The sequence below is a fragment of the Rhamphochromis longiceps genome, linkage group LG6 (genome assembly GCF_057381845.1).
Source record: "Rhamphochromis longiceps isolate RC_006_pf linkage group LG6, R_longiceps_female_GT1.1, whole genome shotgun sequence".
NCBI classification, from domain to species: domain Eukaryota; kingdom Metazoa; phylum Chordata; class Actinopteri; order Cichliformes; family Cichlidae; genus Rhamphochromis; species Rhamphochromis longiceps.
Genome location: NC_140562.1, coordinates 6,731,239 through 6,745,549, shown reverse-complemented (window position 1 = coordinate 6,745,549; position 14,311 = coordinate 6,731,239). Strand labels below are relative to the sequence as shown.

The window sequence follows — 14,311 nt, the reverse complement described above, 5'->3', positions numbered from 1 at the left end:
CAGTGGTAAGTGACTTAACTTGTTTCTGGACAGGAACAAAGACGGGATTGAGTGAAAAAGCAACCAAAGAATTTCAGAAAGACTGGAGAAGCTCAGGGAACACTTTAAAAAGAATTACGAGTCCGGCTTCTTGCAAGCAAAATATCAAGAAATAAAGGGAGACTCAATATTCTGTATAGTAGTGTCGATATGTAGTAGTGGTGTAAGACAGACTCACAGTGCAAATTTGTGCCGGTGTTCTCTGACTTCTTGGATGTAGTGTTGCAGGTTGTCGAAAAACAGTTTCATCATGTGCAGCTCCTTTTCAGCCCACCTGACAGAACCAACAACCAAATCAGTGCAAGGCTCACAAAACAAAACACTTCAATACTCATATTTCTATTTTTTTCAGAAAGACTCAAATATTTTGACTCAGCTTTGATGAGTCATGTAATTGTATCTGAAACTCCATATGGTATTTGACTTTTGCACTCTGAAGAAGTGGTGTAACTTACATGGTGATCCAATGAGTGTCATAGCTGGAGCCAAATTGCTGGAAAGTGCCAAAAAGTTTAGGGAGTAGACGCAAGGAAACCACAACTGACCTGAGAGAAGAGAAGAAGACAGAGTCCAGTTTTTCAAGATTCCCAAACGAGAATAATTACAAAAATAAATAAGATGAACATTTTAAATGCTCAAGAAATGATTATCTGGTGTTGATAAATCAGTAGTTTATCTATGCACAGGAAGCTACAACATGCAACCCTTTTTATGTGTGCACTGCAAGAACAGGTGCCTACCAATTACCGTAATTGTCGGGCTATAAGCCGCTACTTTTTGCACAAGCTTTGAACCCTGCGGCTTTTAGTCAGGTGCGGCTTTTCTATGGATTTTCCATGATTTTTGTGATATCGTAAGACGATTTGTTTTGTTTGTTCCGCTGTTGTACGGCACTACGTTGCCTGGCGGAAGGATCGAGGTTCAAGAGTGGTATGTTAGTCACATGTCCGTCCGCCAGGCAACGTAGTGCCGTACGAAGTAGCGCGAAAAACAAACTTCAAAGTAGCGCTACGCATTCAGCGGGAGGCGTGGATGACGAGCGGCGATAAACTTGCGTAAAGCAAGTTATGCCCAACTCCACCGGTGGATTCTGACAGCGTGGAAAAGTGCGAAAACATCCACGATCACCAACGGATTTTGAAGGGCTGGACTGCTGCATGATGGAGAGGAGGACACCGCCACGGCCCTTCTGAGGGTGTTCGACTCTGACACTGACAACGAGGATTTCTTTGGTTTTGAAAGTGACAACGAAGGAGAGAAGCGGAGAGTGGATGACGAAGCCATCCTGAGCCTGTTTGTATCCGACATTGGAGAAGAGGACTTTGGTGGTTTTAGAGCGCAGGAAGAAGAGAAAGATGGTGAATGACTGACTTTTCTTCTTGTTAAAGCCGTGTCACTGCACCTGAGCCTAAAAGGTAGTCCGAATCTATTTTTCTGGTGTGCTGCAGGTTACTGCTATGTACTACATGTGCAAATATGTACCCATAACTTGTTTTTCAAAATATTAATAAAAGGGGTGTGTCTCCAAACAGCCATCTCTTTCCTGACAATTCCCTTTGTGCATATTCTCTTACATATGATAAGTCAACATTGAAACACCTGCGGCTTTTAGTCAGGTGCGGCTAATGTATGTACAAAACAGGGTTTTCCCCTGATTTTTAGCTTGTGCGGCTAATATTCAGGTGCGCTTTGTAGTCCGGGAAATACGGTATTCATTTTCAATACATTCAATCAGAGATAAGTCCTAAACATCATAAGCGTGTTGTATTTATACATTTATGCACCAATTTAAAACATAAATAAAGAGGTCACTCTTACCGGTGATGGGCCAAGTTGTCAAGACAACCCTCGATAAAGCGCATTCGAATCTGTCTGTCAGTGAACCAGCAGACCAGCGAGCACAGCAGTTTCTCAGCTTCATTGATAAGACCTTCAGAGAGATGAATCTAAACACACAAGCAAATTATAAAATGAATTTTACACAATCCTGCTGAAGCTAGCTGAAGCACCATCTATCAACTCTGTGAACATAAAGCATTGTCTATAAGGAAATATTGGAGAAGTGGAAGTCGTACCGCATCTTCATCTTGTACCAGGTCCCAGAGCAGAGTGTTGCCCTTCTTACAAACATTATCCAAGTTGATGTCAGTCACAGCGTGGCTGCTGGAGTACTGATGTTTATGAACAGCTGGACCTGAGGGGATAAAGAGCATTCACATGGTCAGATTTACTACTATTATTATTATTATTATTATTGTTATAAATTAAACTGTCCTAGTTCCATAGTGTGGCCCACCTTGCACCAGATGCTCATGGTAAATGGAGGCCAAGTTGGGAAGGTGCTGCTGCAGGTGGGAGCTGAGCTCAGCATGGGAGTTTATCTGGACTAGCTCCTCCTCACAGCCCGATTCCTCCCCGTCAAAATCAGCCATGTTCTTCTCTGACTTCGCACTGACCTGAGAGCTGCTGCAGCTAACGTCATCAGCACTCAGCATGTCCTCCACCATGGGTCTGAGGGAGGAAAGTAGGGTTTATAGATCAAGGATAGACTGACAGGTACATTTAAAAGAGAAAAAACAAAAACACTAACATGTATAACTACAGAGAGTTTCCTAGCACAGATGAAATTTGTGATTTAAGACAAATATGCAAAATAAACACCGCAGTCAATAAAATGTTTTACATCTAAAACCAGCTTTAATACTACAATATGTGCTGGACATAAGCTGTACTCAGAAGGTAAAATCCTATACTTACCTATTAATATACAGTATATAAACACACAAAAATTGCTATATGCAGAATACCATGAATGTCCCTCCATTTCTACCCTAATTTGAAACTATGTGCTCAGTAGACAAACACTCTGTGTTAGCCATTCATAAACAGAAGTGTAGCAGTCTTACCCTTCATGATGGTGGTGGTGGTGATGATGATGGTGGTGATGGTGGTGGTGGTGCTGAGGGCCAATGAAACGACGGCAGTTGAAGAGTTCACTGCTCATGGCCTCTCCTAGGAAGTCCCCGGGTCGCGGGAGACAGGGAGGCTCCTGAGGTCCCTGGACAATCTGAGAAGGGCTGATATCTGGCGGCTGCTGCTGGGTCTCTGTCCCATCAGGCCGAGCAGATGACGATGCTGAACAAGTGTCAAGCATTCTCATGCGGCTCTCTAGAGACGCTGTCGCCGCTGTTACCATAATACCAGAAGTTTCTGGGTTGAAAGGGAGAACCTTGGATTTGGCTCCTCCCCCTGGGCCACTCGGCCCTGCCCCCTCACCAAGAGCATCCCCGGCTTTCCTTTTCCTTGACTCAGTCTGCTCCCGGGGCTCCTTTTGGTGCCCACCTTCAGCAGCTGAGCGGTTACCCTCATCTTCATCTTCTTCATCGTCATCATCCTCCTCCTCTTCGTCTTCTTCTTCATCCTCTTCCTCCTCCTCTTCCTCCTCCTTTAAGGCCTCGCTATCTGCCATGTCATCAGAGTGCAGCTCGCTGCCTGGGCTCCCAGCTGACTGGCTGGCTCGACTAGAGGCGGCTTCGTTGCTGGAAGCCTCGCTGCGGCCACTGCTGCTGCCTGGTCCGCTGCTGCCTTCCTCCACGCTGTTGGCAGTTTCATCTGAGCTGCCCTGCATAGACTCCTGAGGAAACAGCAGCAGCTCTTTTCACCTGGTTGTGCATTTTATGTTAACAACCTGGCTTTAATTAGACATTACAGAAAGACATTAGACAAAGAAACAGGTCATGGTATAAGATTTAAGGGCCTCAACTCCCTTCAGAATACGTCATTTTAATCATTTCAAAAACTGGACTGAAGTTTTGACCGAAAGTAAAAATTATTGTGGCCAGAAAAGTCAAAGTGACCTTCATAGTGCAGAAGGTCACAAGGATAGGACAGACTTCAAAACAATCATGACTGTTACAGAGGAAAATAAGTCAGCTGCTCTTTATTCTCTTGTTTGTATGGACGGGTACTTGCATACAACACTCAGCCAATCGTACCCACCTTCCTACAGCACTTTCTAACATTCACACACATACTCTAATAGATGCACTGGGGGCAACTTGAGGTTCAGCATCATGCAGACTGAAGTCAGGGGTCGATCCACTGACCTTCACATTGGTAGAACACCTGCTCTACCACCTGATCCTAGTTCATTGTGTCACCATATGTGCTCTATACCTCTGTGTCAGATAGTCTTTGCTGATTCCTCTTGCTGCCAGTCATCATCTGGTCATCCATCTCCATGTCGCTGCCTCCACTGTGTTGCGTGTCGCTATTGTCACTGCTGTCTGGACTTGCGGCCGGTGAACCTGAAACCACATTAGACGACAGACTGAGGACCGTGTATAATCCTGAGGCTCAATAACGCATCGACAGTCTGAAAGTGGAATTGACCAGGTCTAATGAAGATTCAGGAATTTATTGTGTAAAAACACCACTCATCCTAAAGTCATAACCAAACTGTACATATATAGAGGAACGATAACTAATGATGAAGATGCAAATATCTGGAAATCACACTGCAGATATCTGCAACTTAACTGTAGATATTGCCAATGGAAATCTGCAGACACGCGGCAAAAATGATGTCAGCTGTCCTAGAATCACATTATCAATTATCCCGACAGGTGCGACTGAGTATATAATCATTTTAGCCACTATTGAATGAAATTAAAAACTTGTTTCTTGCTTTTCTTTAAATCAAGTGGCAGGAAATCTCTTGGGTTGTGGAACATTTTGTATTTTGGAAGAAATTTTATCCTAAAATTATCGTTAGTGAAGAAGGCAGGTCCAGTTATAAAACCAGAAATTAAAAACTACATTTCTGGTAAACAGCCAGTCCCACAGCCAACTAATATAAAACATGTTGTCTTTAAACTAAAGCTCAGATACTGAAGTGGTAAGAAAAAGCCTCAAAAATATTATACTGTTTTTTGGTGGGGGGGTTTTTGTTTTGTTTTTTAAATAACAGGCTTCGTACTGAAATGCATGCACGCTGACCTTTCTTGTTGCCCATGGGGATGTTGGTGTTAAGCAGGGAGGCGAAGGAGCTTTGTTTGGAGAGCTGGGCTTTTGCTGCCAATGCATTATTCCAGAGGGCCTTAATCAGCATAGAGGCCAAGTACAGTGTCTGTCCGGGGAGAGTGGGGAAACACAGAAGCAATTCATCATAGCGACGTCACAACCACTTAAAAACAATGTTGGTGAAACTGTGCCCAGTGCTTCAACTTCAGAATGTTTTGTACCTGCTCGGTGTGAGTGCTCGGATGCAGGCCTGATACCAGGTTGAGGACATGACGGAGAGGCACAGGATCGAGGTTTTTAATGAGAGATGGGAAAAGGTCGTGGATGTAGCGGCTGCAATGTTTTAACTGATTTTTAAAAGCAAAAGAAAAAAAACAACAACAAAGAAGCTGTTATTGTTGTTATACACAAAACGCCCACAATCTCATCAACTCATCGCAAAATACTGAAGGGAACATACTAATTCACCTGAAGTGTTTCCATGATTTCATCACAGTACAGTTATTATATATAACACAGGCTAAATATAATATTGCATTAAATCACAGAAGAATTTGAACCATTTAAAGTTAATGAAAGAATAAATAAAAATCAGATCAAGTTCCCACTTCATCTGCAGATGAAAAATGGCTTCTTTGCCAATTCTGACATTCACAGCAATGTATGTTAATGTGCAGTGTCCCTCTTAAATGCATAAACCATTTAGTGGCATATACACCCCTAGTTTTTAAAAGTTTTGTTCCCAGTGCTTCTGACACAGAAAAATCCACCAATACAGAAATACCAGCACCGATCACTTGGTATGACTGATGTTTGACTGCAGGCTGCCCCATGATGGAGTGGAATAAAGCTGTACAGTCTCTCATTTTACCTGAGCTGCAGCCCAGATGCAGTCTATGTGCTGTGTGCTGAGCCGGCCCTCTGCAGCCAAGAAATTCAGGATCACTTGGCACTGTTTAATGATCTACAAAACAAATGTAAATGTGCAAAACTGGGGGAAATGTTCTCCAGAATAGTTTTTTCATTTTTCATTACTGGAACCAAAAGTCTCACCTCAATGTGCAAATTTGGGCCAAATATGTGCTCCACTACATTGTTGTGGATCAGCCAGTCGGCTAGTTCCTTTGCTATGGACCTGAAAGAAAAAAGCAGAATCATAATACGCTGTGTGAACCATTTTATTTTATTTATTTATTTTTAGCCCAAACTGGTTTAAAATAGCACCACATCCTTCCTGTTTGCTTGCATTTATGGACAGGCATCTTTTTTCTTTACACTAACTTACGTTTCTGTGTCAGACACCAGGGATTCGTTGTTACACACATCGTTGAAGGTGTGCAGCTGATTCTGAAGAAACACAAACATGCCCCGCAATAAGTGAAGGAATGAAGCACAACCTGTCAATAACTGCAGCACCACTGGCTCATAGCTCTTATTTAACCATCTAGTGGACAGCATAGATAATAGATGTTTGTTTTTGATGTTATTTCCCTCAATTAGGAGTATACTTAGTGAAAGTATTCTCAATTTTAGCACTTAAACAGTTTGTTTGTTTTTAAACCTGGACTGCATTTACTTGTGTTCTTTCACCAAAAGAGGAAATTTACAGATACAACACAATTCATCCCTCTATTTCCCACCAAATATTACAGACATCTCCAATTGCTTAAATATTTTTGTGCAAAGTCTCATTTTGACAAAAGGTCCACAGAAAACTAGAATCAGCCAGACCTACATGAGGGTGTGAGAATGAGTTAAATCCGTTTGGAGTCCGACTCACTGTGATTTGGCTAAGTCCGGCCAATCTCATCGTGAGAGTGGGTGACATGAAATATTTGAAGGCAAGATCCAGGCTCTCCTTATCAAAGCACAGTGCGCTGTCCAGTGGTTCCTTCACCGTGCTCCACATTAGGTCTGCCATATTGCGTGCTGCGCTCTGTCGCAGCTCCTGGTCCGACAGCTTACACAGATACCTGCAGACGCATCCGACTGACAGATAAGCTACTGACAAAAACTTTTATGTTTAATACTCTCCCCAAGGGTTGTACAGTATTGCCAGCACTATTTACGTATTATTTTAAAAACCCACAGTATTTGTGACCACTCCCCCTCCTACATTGTACAAACTGCCCCCTCTCATCAGATCTTTGAAATTCACCAATCATTACTTCTGAGAGGAAAAACAAAGGACCTTTAGGGTACTATTAAAACAAACTTGTCAGCATCCCAAAGCTAGAAAAAAAAAGTTTCATAAATCCTCCTCTAAAACAGCCAAGTTTCATTTTGAAGAAGAACTCTCACTTAAGGTTGGCTGTTTTGAATCAGACTTTTGTAGGCGTACGCTATAATTTTCCAATAAACAACTGTGCTGCTGACTCATTTACTCTCCACTCTGGATGGCTGCGTTTGTGGTTTTTAGAGGTGTAGCTTGGAGAGTTGCTACTGAAGTACTTTGTGTTCATTTAAATAAAAAGAAATCTTTAAATAGAATGGAAAGTTACCATGATGTGAAAACTGTCCTAATTTGGGTTTTTGTTAACGTACCTTTTTATCTTTTAATTGTTATCATGTGAAACCACTTCTCTACTGTTTGGATGTGTTCCTTATGGTTGTGCTAATCAATCATTTTTATAGAGGTATACAGCACAGTCTGCAAGGCAGAGCTTAAAATATTCAAGCAGCTTTACAAACATTAGCATGCCAACCTACTCACAATAACAATACTAACACACTGATAATCTAGTAAATATCAAATACTGTGTTCACTATGGAAGTTTAACATGTGTTTAATTAGCAAAATCCTAATTGAAGTACACTGAATGCAACATTATTACATTTGCAGATTTTTATTTGTATACTATAGTATTAGGAAAAATATTGACTTGTTAAAGCTGGCTCCAATTTTTCACTCTTTGGTACAGAAAATGTTACCAAAGAGTTAACTTGGTAAAGTCGTATTTTTTTTGTTTTGTTTTTTTAAATACAGTAGTTTATTTAGTTACCAAGCTACTCAGACAAAAGAGGCAATACGGTAGCAGAGCATCAGTCTGCCTACATCACATGCACTGCCAACACTCTGCCTCCTCTTGGGTCACGTGAAGAGACACTGACTGGAAGTCTGGCAACTGTTGCTATGGCAACAAAGGCTCTTCCTAGCAACAAATGTATGGCACTTTAACAAGAAGAGAAGAGGCTGCGCTGCCTGACTGAGACAAATGGCGAGCTCTAATGCAGAATCAACAACGTCTGGCTTATAAATAATAGCAAATCTTGACTTCTTCAGCTGGGAAACAAAGCTGGACACTGAATCTAATATTCAGAGCTTTGCAGACAAGATTAAAAATCTGACAGTACACAAGAATACTGCAGTAAGAGTGTTAGTGACTGTCTTCAGGTTCAGAAAGTGTGGTGTTCAACAACATGGCAGCTCCTGAGGCACTTACAGGTCTTTTAACCTGCACCTGAAAGCAAGTGCAACTGGTGAGAATCACCCATCTCTGGCTGAGGAAGATGCTCTATGTTGTTACATGTTTAAAGCCAAGAATTGTGTGTAAACTCACCGTATCACATAGGTCCGGAACGGTATGATGTGTTGCATGACGGCAGGAATGTGCAACCATATTCGGATCTGTGGGAAGATCAAATACAATATGCGAATAATTAAACTTTTTTTTTTAAGTATAAATTTCAGCTGAGAATCTGCCTTGCATCTTAAACAGAAGTTCATGTTCAAAGTTGTGCGTTATATTTATTACAGGGACATTATAAAGAAAAAAAAGGCAGTTAGCCAAAATATCTTCAGTACTTGCCTCCAAAAAAAAAAACTCAAACAGATTAACAATTTCATCTTAAATTTAGCAATTATCAAATTTAAACCGATCACAATTTACTGCTGTTACCACTATTATCCAAGTTGTTTTTAAACATACTAATTCGTATGAGAACTGGTTCTGCTAATCTGTGGTTTTTGAAATAACAGCAGCGGTTTAGATTGATAGCACTCACATTAGAAACTATGGTGATGAAGGCGTGGGCGATAGGGAAGGGGAGGCTCTCTGGAGTGCCAAACTCGAAGCACTCCTTCATCAGGGAGAGGCCGTGTTTCCCACAGAACAGGCAGACGTAGCGCAGCAGATGCAAAGGTACCTCCACATCCTGGACAAGAGTAGAGCAGGTTTACAAACGGTCATCCACTCAGAAGCTCATTTACCTTTTTTTCCTTTTTGTGTGTGTAATCTGAGCTAGCCCTGTCAACTGTGATGAAGTGCTGTTGCAACAGAAGACAAAGCTGTTGAATGCATAAAGACAGGGCAAAATGACTTTAAAGAAGCATCTTCTATTCTAAAGAATATTCACTGGTTTTGTTTCTTTGTGACTTAAAGACGACTGTGTGGTAAAAGTATACTGCTGTGCCAAACTCAGCATACTGTGAACTTGAGACTGAAAGTAGTGAATTAAAATAAAGCGTGTAAACACTTATTTCCTATAGGTATGAGTTACTTTTGCTAATAAAAACCAGAAAAGCCATTAGTTTCCAGATTTCCAGCTCTGGAGTTTTTCATAAAAATGTCTTCTTCAGGCCATCTTAAACCCTCTCCTCCCCCAAGCCTAATAAAAACTTTATCATAGTGGCAAAGTGAACAAAGATAATCCAGGGACACATTACTTCTCTCTGGGGCACTGTAACATCATCTACAGGAATTCACAGCACAAGTTCCCAGAACAGCTTTAGTTTCATGTTGACAGTACAGAGCTAACACATGAGCTCATTTACAATGTTTACAACCCTTACAATGCTCATTTCAGAAAACAACGAGCTTCAACAGGACCCATGACCAATAAAACCCTGTTACCATGCATTTTATGAAGCTTAGAAATTCTCTTAATAATGTAAGCACATGTACGAAAAAACACAAAGAGAGCAGGAAACTGGGACAACACTTAGCTAAACAAAAATGTAACCCCCCCCCAAGGACTACCAAAACAGTGACGTGACCACTGTGAGTCATCTGGTAGGAAACGGAAAGAAGGTAAGGACCAGGGTTACATGGTTAACAGTAACTGTACTTTAAAACTCAGTGTGTGGGGACTGTAAACCAATCAAAGATGGCATTCTCTCAGAGACAAAGGTAAGCCTAGCCCTAACCTTACCTATGTAACATCTACATATCAGAGTAATTGTATTTATATGGTCACTCAGTTAGCAGCATCTTATCTACAAACCATTCTGGGCACTCTAAGGGACAGATGAGACGGCTGTTTTCAACATGTGATGGTCATGATATTTACTTCACAGTAGGATATAAATATCATCTTGAGATGTTACTGGTATACATACATCTCTTCCTACTGTTATCTATGCAGCGATGAGAAATCTGATCTGCTGCTGCCAATTTTCCAAATTACATTTAGAATAGTCACGTGAGCTGACCCTCTGAAATCTGCTTTTGGAGGAAGTAGAATAACACTTAAGCAATTTTCTTCCAGGTCCCACACATTAGACTGGACACCTTTCATTACTCTTTTTCTGTTTAAAAAAACAAAACAAAAAAACAAAATCATAATAATGCCCCAGTGCTATAATTCAACCACATCAATCAAAATGCAAGCGCGAGTGAAACAAAAGTCCACCACAATCGACAAGAAAAGATGTGACAATAAAACGTGACTCTCTTCACCAGACTCGTGACACTGTCACGGCATATACATGTTGTTCCCTAGGGCTGGGTTTTGATGACCGATTTATCGATTAAAATCGATTCTGGCTTGGATAACGTGATATCGATTCATTAAAATCCTGAATCGAAATTTATTTTGCCAGAATCTCAGGTGAAACGTCACAAAATTTCAACAACCACCAAACAGCTAAAACCGTAAATGTTAGCAGGAACACGGACTCTGCACAAAGACGTAAACACAAAGCGCGGACCCGCCGACGCATCAGAATCAGTGAGATGTCGCCTTTCTCACCCGACGGACACGGTCGGGGCTGAAAGCCGACAGCTTGCTGATTCTGATGTTTCGGCGGGTCCGCGCTTTGTGTTTACGCCCTTTTTGCACTGATTCTAAAGCTGTTAGTTTGATCTCTCTCCAAACAATATTGACCGAACCAGCAGCAAAAGAAGATCCAAACTACGCTTCACATAAACATCGTCATGAATTCCCTCTGACTTTTGCTGCCACCTTGATAAAAAAAAAAAAAAAAAAAAAAAAAAAAAAAATTACACTTCATGCACAGCTCTCTCTCTCTCTCTCTCTCTCTCTGTGTACTTGAAAAACAGTTTCCCGTCTAAAAATCTGTTTTCTGCATTATTCGCTTGCTTGTTACGCACAAGTCTACCGTTATTTACAGTGCTGTCGGGCGATGTTTTTTTTTTTTTTCCTTTTACTTACTTCCGAAAACAAAGCCTCATTTCTGCTGTTCAATAGGCTTCTGAACAAATTTAAACTTTTTAAAATTATGCAAAATTTCAAATCGCTCAGCTGTGTCTCTAATAAAATCTCTGCAACTTTGCTCTGCTTCACTTCAGCAGCATCAGCTAATGTTCATATGTTGATTAATGGTTTTCTTTCGCTTTTGATCTACTGCAGAATATTTTTATAAAATCCCAGGCCAGGAAAATCACCTTCACATTTTCTGTGTTTTATCTTCAGCTACTTTGACACAAAGGCATCTGCTGTGATGCTCACACCTTTGATAAAGTCTCGCAAGTGTCAGCTTTCTTTTTATAGATATAAAAATATGGAAACGTACTGATGCATGATCTGAATTATAATATTTCTGACTGTCTGAGGCAAAATTTCCCCGATTCAAATCGAATCATGGATCGAATCGATTTAGGACCTTGTGAATCGGAATCGAATCGATTCTAGAAATCAGTGACGATACCCAGCCCTATTGTTCCTGTCTTACAGCTATTCCCAACCCAAGGCCTACACCTACCATCACCCCTGCCGCCCTCCCTCTAATGCCCTGGATGCACCACAGCTGTCAGGTTTGGAAGTAGAAGATGTGAATGCAGCTCTAATCAAAGAGTTTCAGGGTGGAACAAATGACAGAGGCAAAACTGCCACAAGAACAAGACAGCATGAGAAAACCAAGTACAATTTAACCATTTTGAGGATACAGCTGTCAGAACAGCTTGTAAGTCTGATCATTTCCCCCCTGTGGGAGGATCCAGTTAATTAACAGGAAACAACTTGTAACCAATTTAAAAAAAAAAAAAAAAAAAACCTATGACAACGTTTGGTTCAGTGCAATAAGGATAAAGTGTATTTCTTACATTCATGTCACAGAAGGAGCCGAGGATGTTGCTTTCATGAGCCGATATGTCCTGAAATTAAAAAAAAAAAAAAAAAACGTGTAAGACCAAAATGAGTTTTAACCTAAAATGTAAGATAAGATAAGATAACCTTTATTAGTCCCACACGTGGGAAATTTGTTTTGTCACAGCAGGAAGTGGACAGTGCAAAAGTTATGAGGCAAAAATTAGAATACAATGTATTCTAATGTAGAAGATCAGTAAATACAAGTTTCTTAGTCACAGCCCACACTTGTCACAATCAAAGCATTTTTTAAGGTGCTTAAAGAGAAGAATGTGTTTTGGCACTGCCATCAGAGAAAAGACAATGCATCTGTGTTCATCATATAATCTCACATAATCTAAGAAGAAAAACACTAGGCAAAACATAGCCTTAAGAGCAAAACCATGTAAACTGCATAAATAGATATGGTATGACTGAACGGCCACATTTAATGTGGTGATGAAGCCAGGAGGTATTTGCTAAATGTGTCAGCCAATAACTAAACATAGTCTACAGTAGAGAAAGAGGAAACCTTGACCACTGTGGGTGTGGTGATGTGTCAGGTGTGTTATCCAAGACTCCTCACCTCTATGGTGGGATGTGTGTTGTGTTTGTAAGCTGTGTAGAGGGGGAACTGGATCTGGAAGATCTTGGCTGCACATAGCAACAGTTTCTCCCTCTCCTCCGTGCTCCAGGAGCTGAAGGGATCTTGACTGTCCTGGTTACTTTCAATGCCACATGCCACATCGTCCCCACTCCTGGATTCAATGCTGGCATCCCCAGATCCAAGAACATCTACTTGAGATTCAGCAGACTGGTTCTGGCCCTGATCCTGGGTCTGGGGCTTGTTCTGGTTTAGGTCTGGCGTATCAGCATCCTCTTCAGCCGAGTCTCTTTCCACATTCACAGGCTCGTCTTCACCAGGTGAGTGTGGCTGGGGGAGGGTGACAGGTGCGGTCTCACCTCCACTCCATTCAGACCCCGCCCCCTCTGCCCCAGATACGCCTCTTTTGTGAGTGTGGTCCTCAACGCTGAAGAGTCTCTCTCTCAGGCTGCTGATCTGAGCAATGACCAGGTTGATGAGGGCGTAGACTAGCTGGTTAAAAACCTCCAAATGCTTGTACTCCTTGAAGCAGCAGAGACATTGCCTGGATACAAAAAAAAAAAAGCACACATACAAAAAAAGCAATAAACACAAAGGAATCAGAAGCTTAAAGAGTGCTCAGAGGATTGAAATTCCTTGTAGTATATTAAAAATGAACAACAAGTTTAGAAGTGTGAGGCCTTTTGTTACATTCCTCATGTTATTTTGTAATACTACTGTTTTTCTGCTATTGTATAAGAGAGGTGAAGGGTGATAGTAAAGAAGAAAAACAATTTAACAAAATATTTTATGTATTTGTTAATCTCTATTTATCTCTGTGTCATTTTGGCAATTTTGTAATCATTTATGGATGCGCTAGATTTTCTTCAGTCGCTGGCTGTCACAGTGTAAGTATGAAAGGGGAGGAGGAGCAGAGCATACCGTGCTCATAACAGCTCATAGCACCAAACACTTCCAAATAAATGCCTTAATTCATTTAAAACCAAAGATGGGCAGAGGACCCCCAATTACAAAACAGTTATCCTACTGGAAACACAAAACAATGCTCTGGTAGACACCATCAGTAGACACCATCAGTAGCAAAAAAGAAAACTCTTTATTATGAGGACTCATAAAAGTGAGCAAAAAAAAAAAAGCGGTGGGAATGTAGAAAAAATACCAAAAAAAAAAAAAAGTACGCTATGGAGCCTGACCAGTGACATAAACAAATAACCATAAATAATTAAAAAAAAATACAATAAAATAAAAATAAATAAAGGAAAGAAAAAAAAATGTTGGGTGCAAGAAAAAAAAGCCACTGTTGAAAGAAACCAAGTCTATAAAATCCCAGTAAAATAAATT

The 14,311-nt window shown here is 40.9% G+C and overlaps 1 protein-coding gene across 3 annotated transcripts in view; it reads right to left on the bottom strand.

Annotated features, from left to right (window-relative positions):
• Positions 1-14,311, bottom strand: part of usp34 (ubiquitin specific peptidase 34) — a 55,538-nt gene that overhangs the window by 29,197 nt on the left and 12,030 nt on the right. For all 3 annotated transcript variants that reach the window (XM_085409070.1, XM_085409071.1, XM_085409072.1), the window contains exons 3-19: positions 12,953-13,514; positions 12,345-12,395; positions 9,067-9,216; positions 8,622-8,689; positions 6,842-7,034; positions 6,347-6,408; positions 6,115-6,196; positions 5,933-6,025; positions 5,283-5,408; positions 5,038-5,167; positions 4,216-4,346; positions 2,946-3,673; positions 2,336-2,550; positions 2,115-2,233; positions 1,858-1,985; positions 495-584; positions 218-313 (exon numbers count right to left, since the gene is read on the bottom strand). In XM_085409070.1, coding sequence (XP_085265196.1) covers positions 218-313; positions 495-584; positions 1,858-1,985; positions 2,115-2,233; positions 2,336-2,550; positions 2,946-3,673; positions 4,216-4,346; positions 5,038-5,167; positions 5,283-5,408; positions 5,933-6,025; positions 6,115-6,196; positions 6,347-6,408; positions 6,842-7,034; positions 8,622-8,689; positions 9,067-9,216; positions 12,345-12,395; positions 12,953-13,514 — 3,024 coding nt within the window. The remainder of the gene's footprint in view (positions 1-217; positions 314-494; positions 585-1,857; positions 1,986-2,114; positions 2,234-2,335; positions 2,551-2,945; positions 3,674-4,215; positions 4,347-5,037; positions 5,168-5,282; positions 5,409-5,932; positions 6,026-6,114; positions 6,197-6,346; positions 6,409-6,841; positions 7,035-8,621; positions 8,690-9,066; positions 9,217-12,344; positions 12,396-12,952; positions 13,515-14,311) is intronic.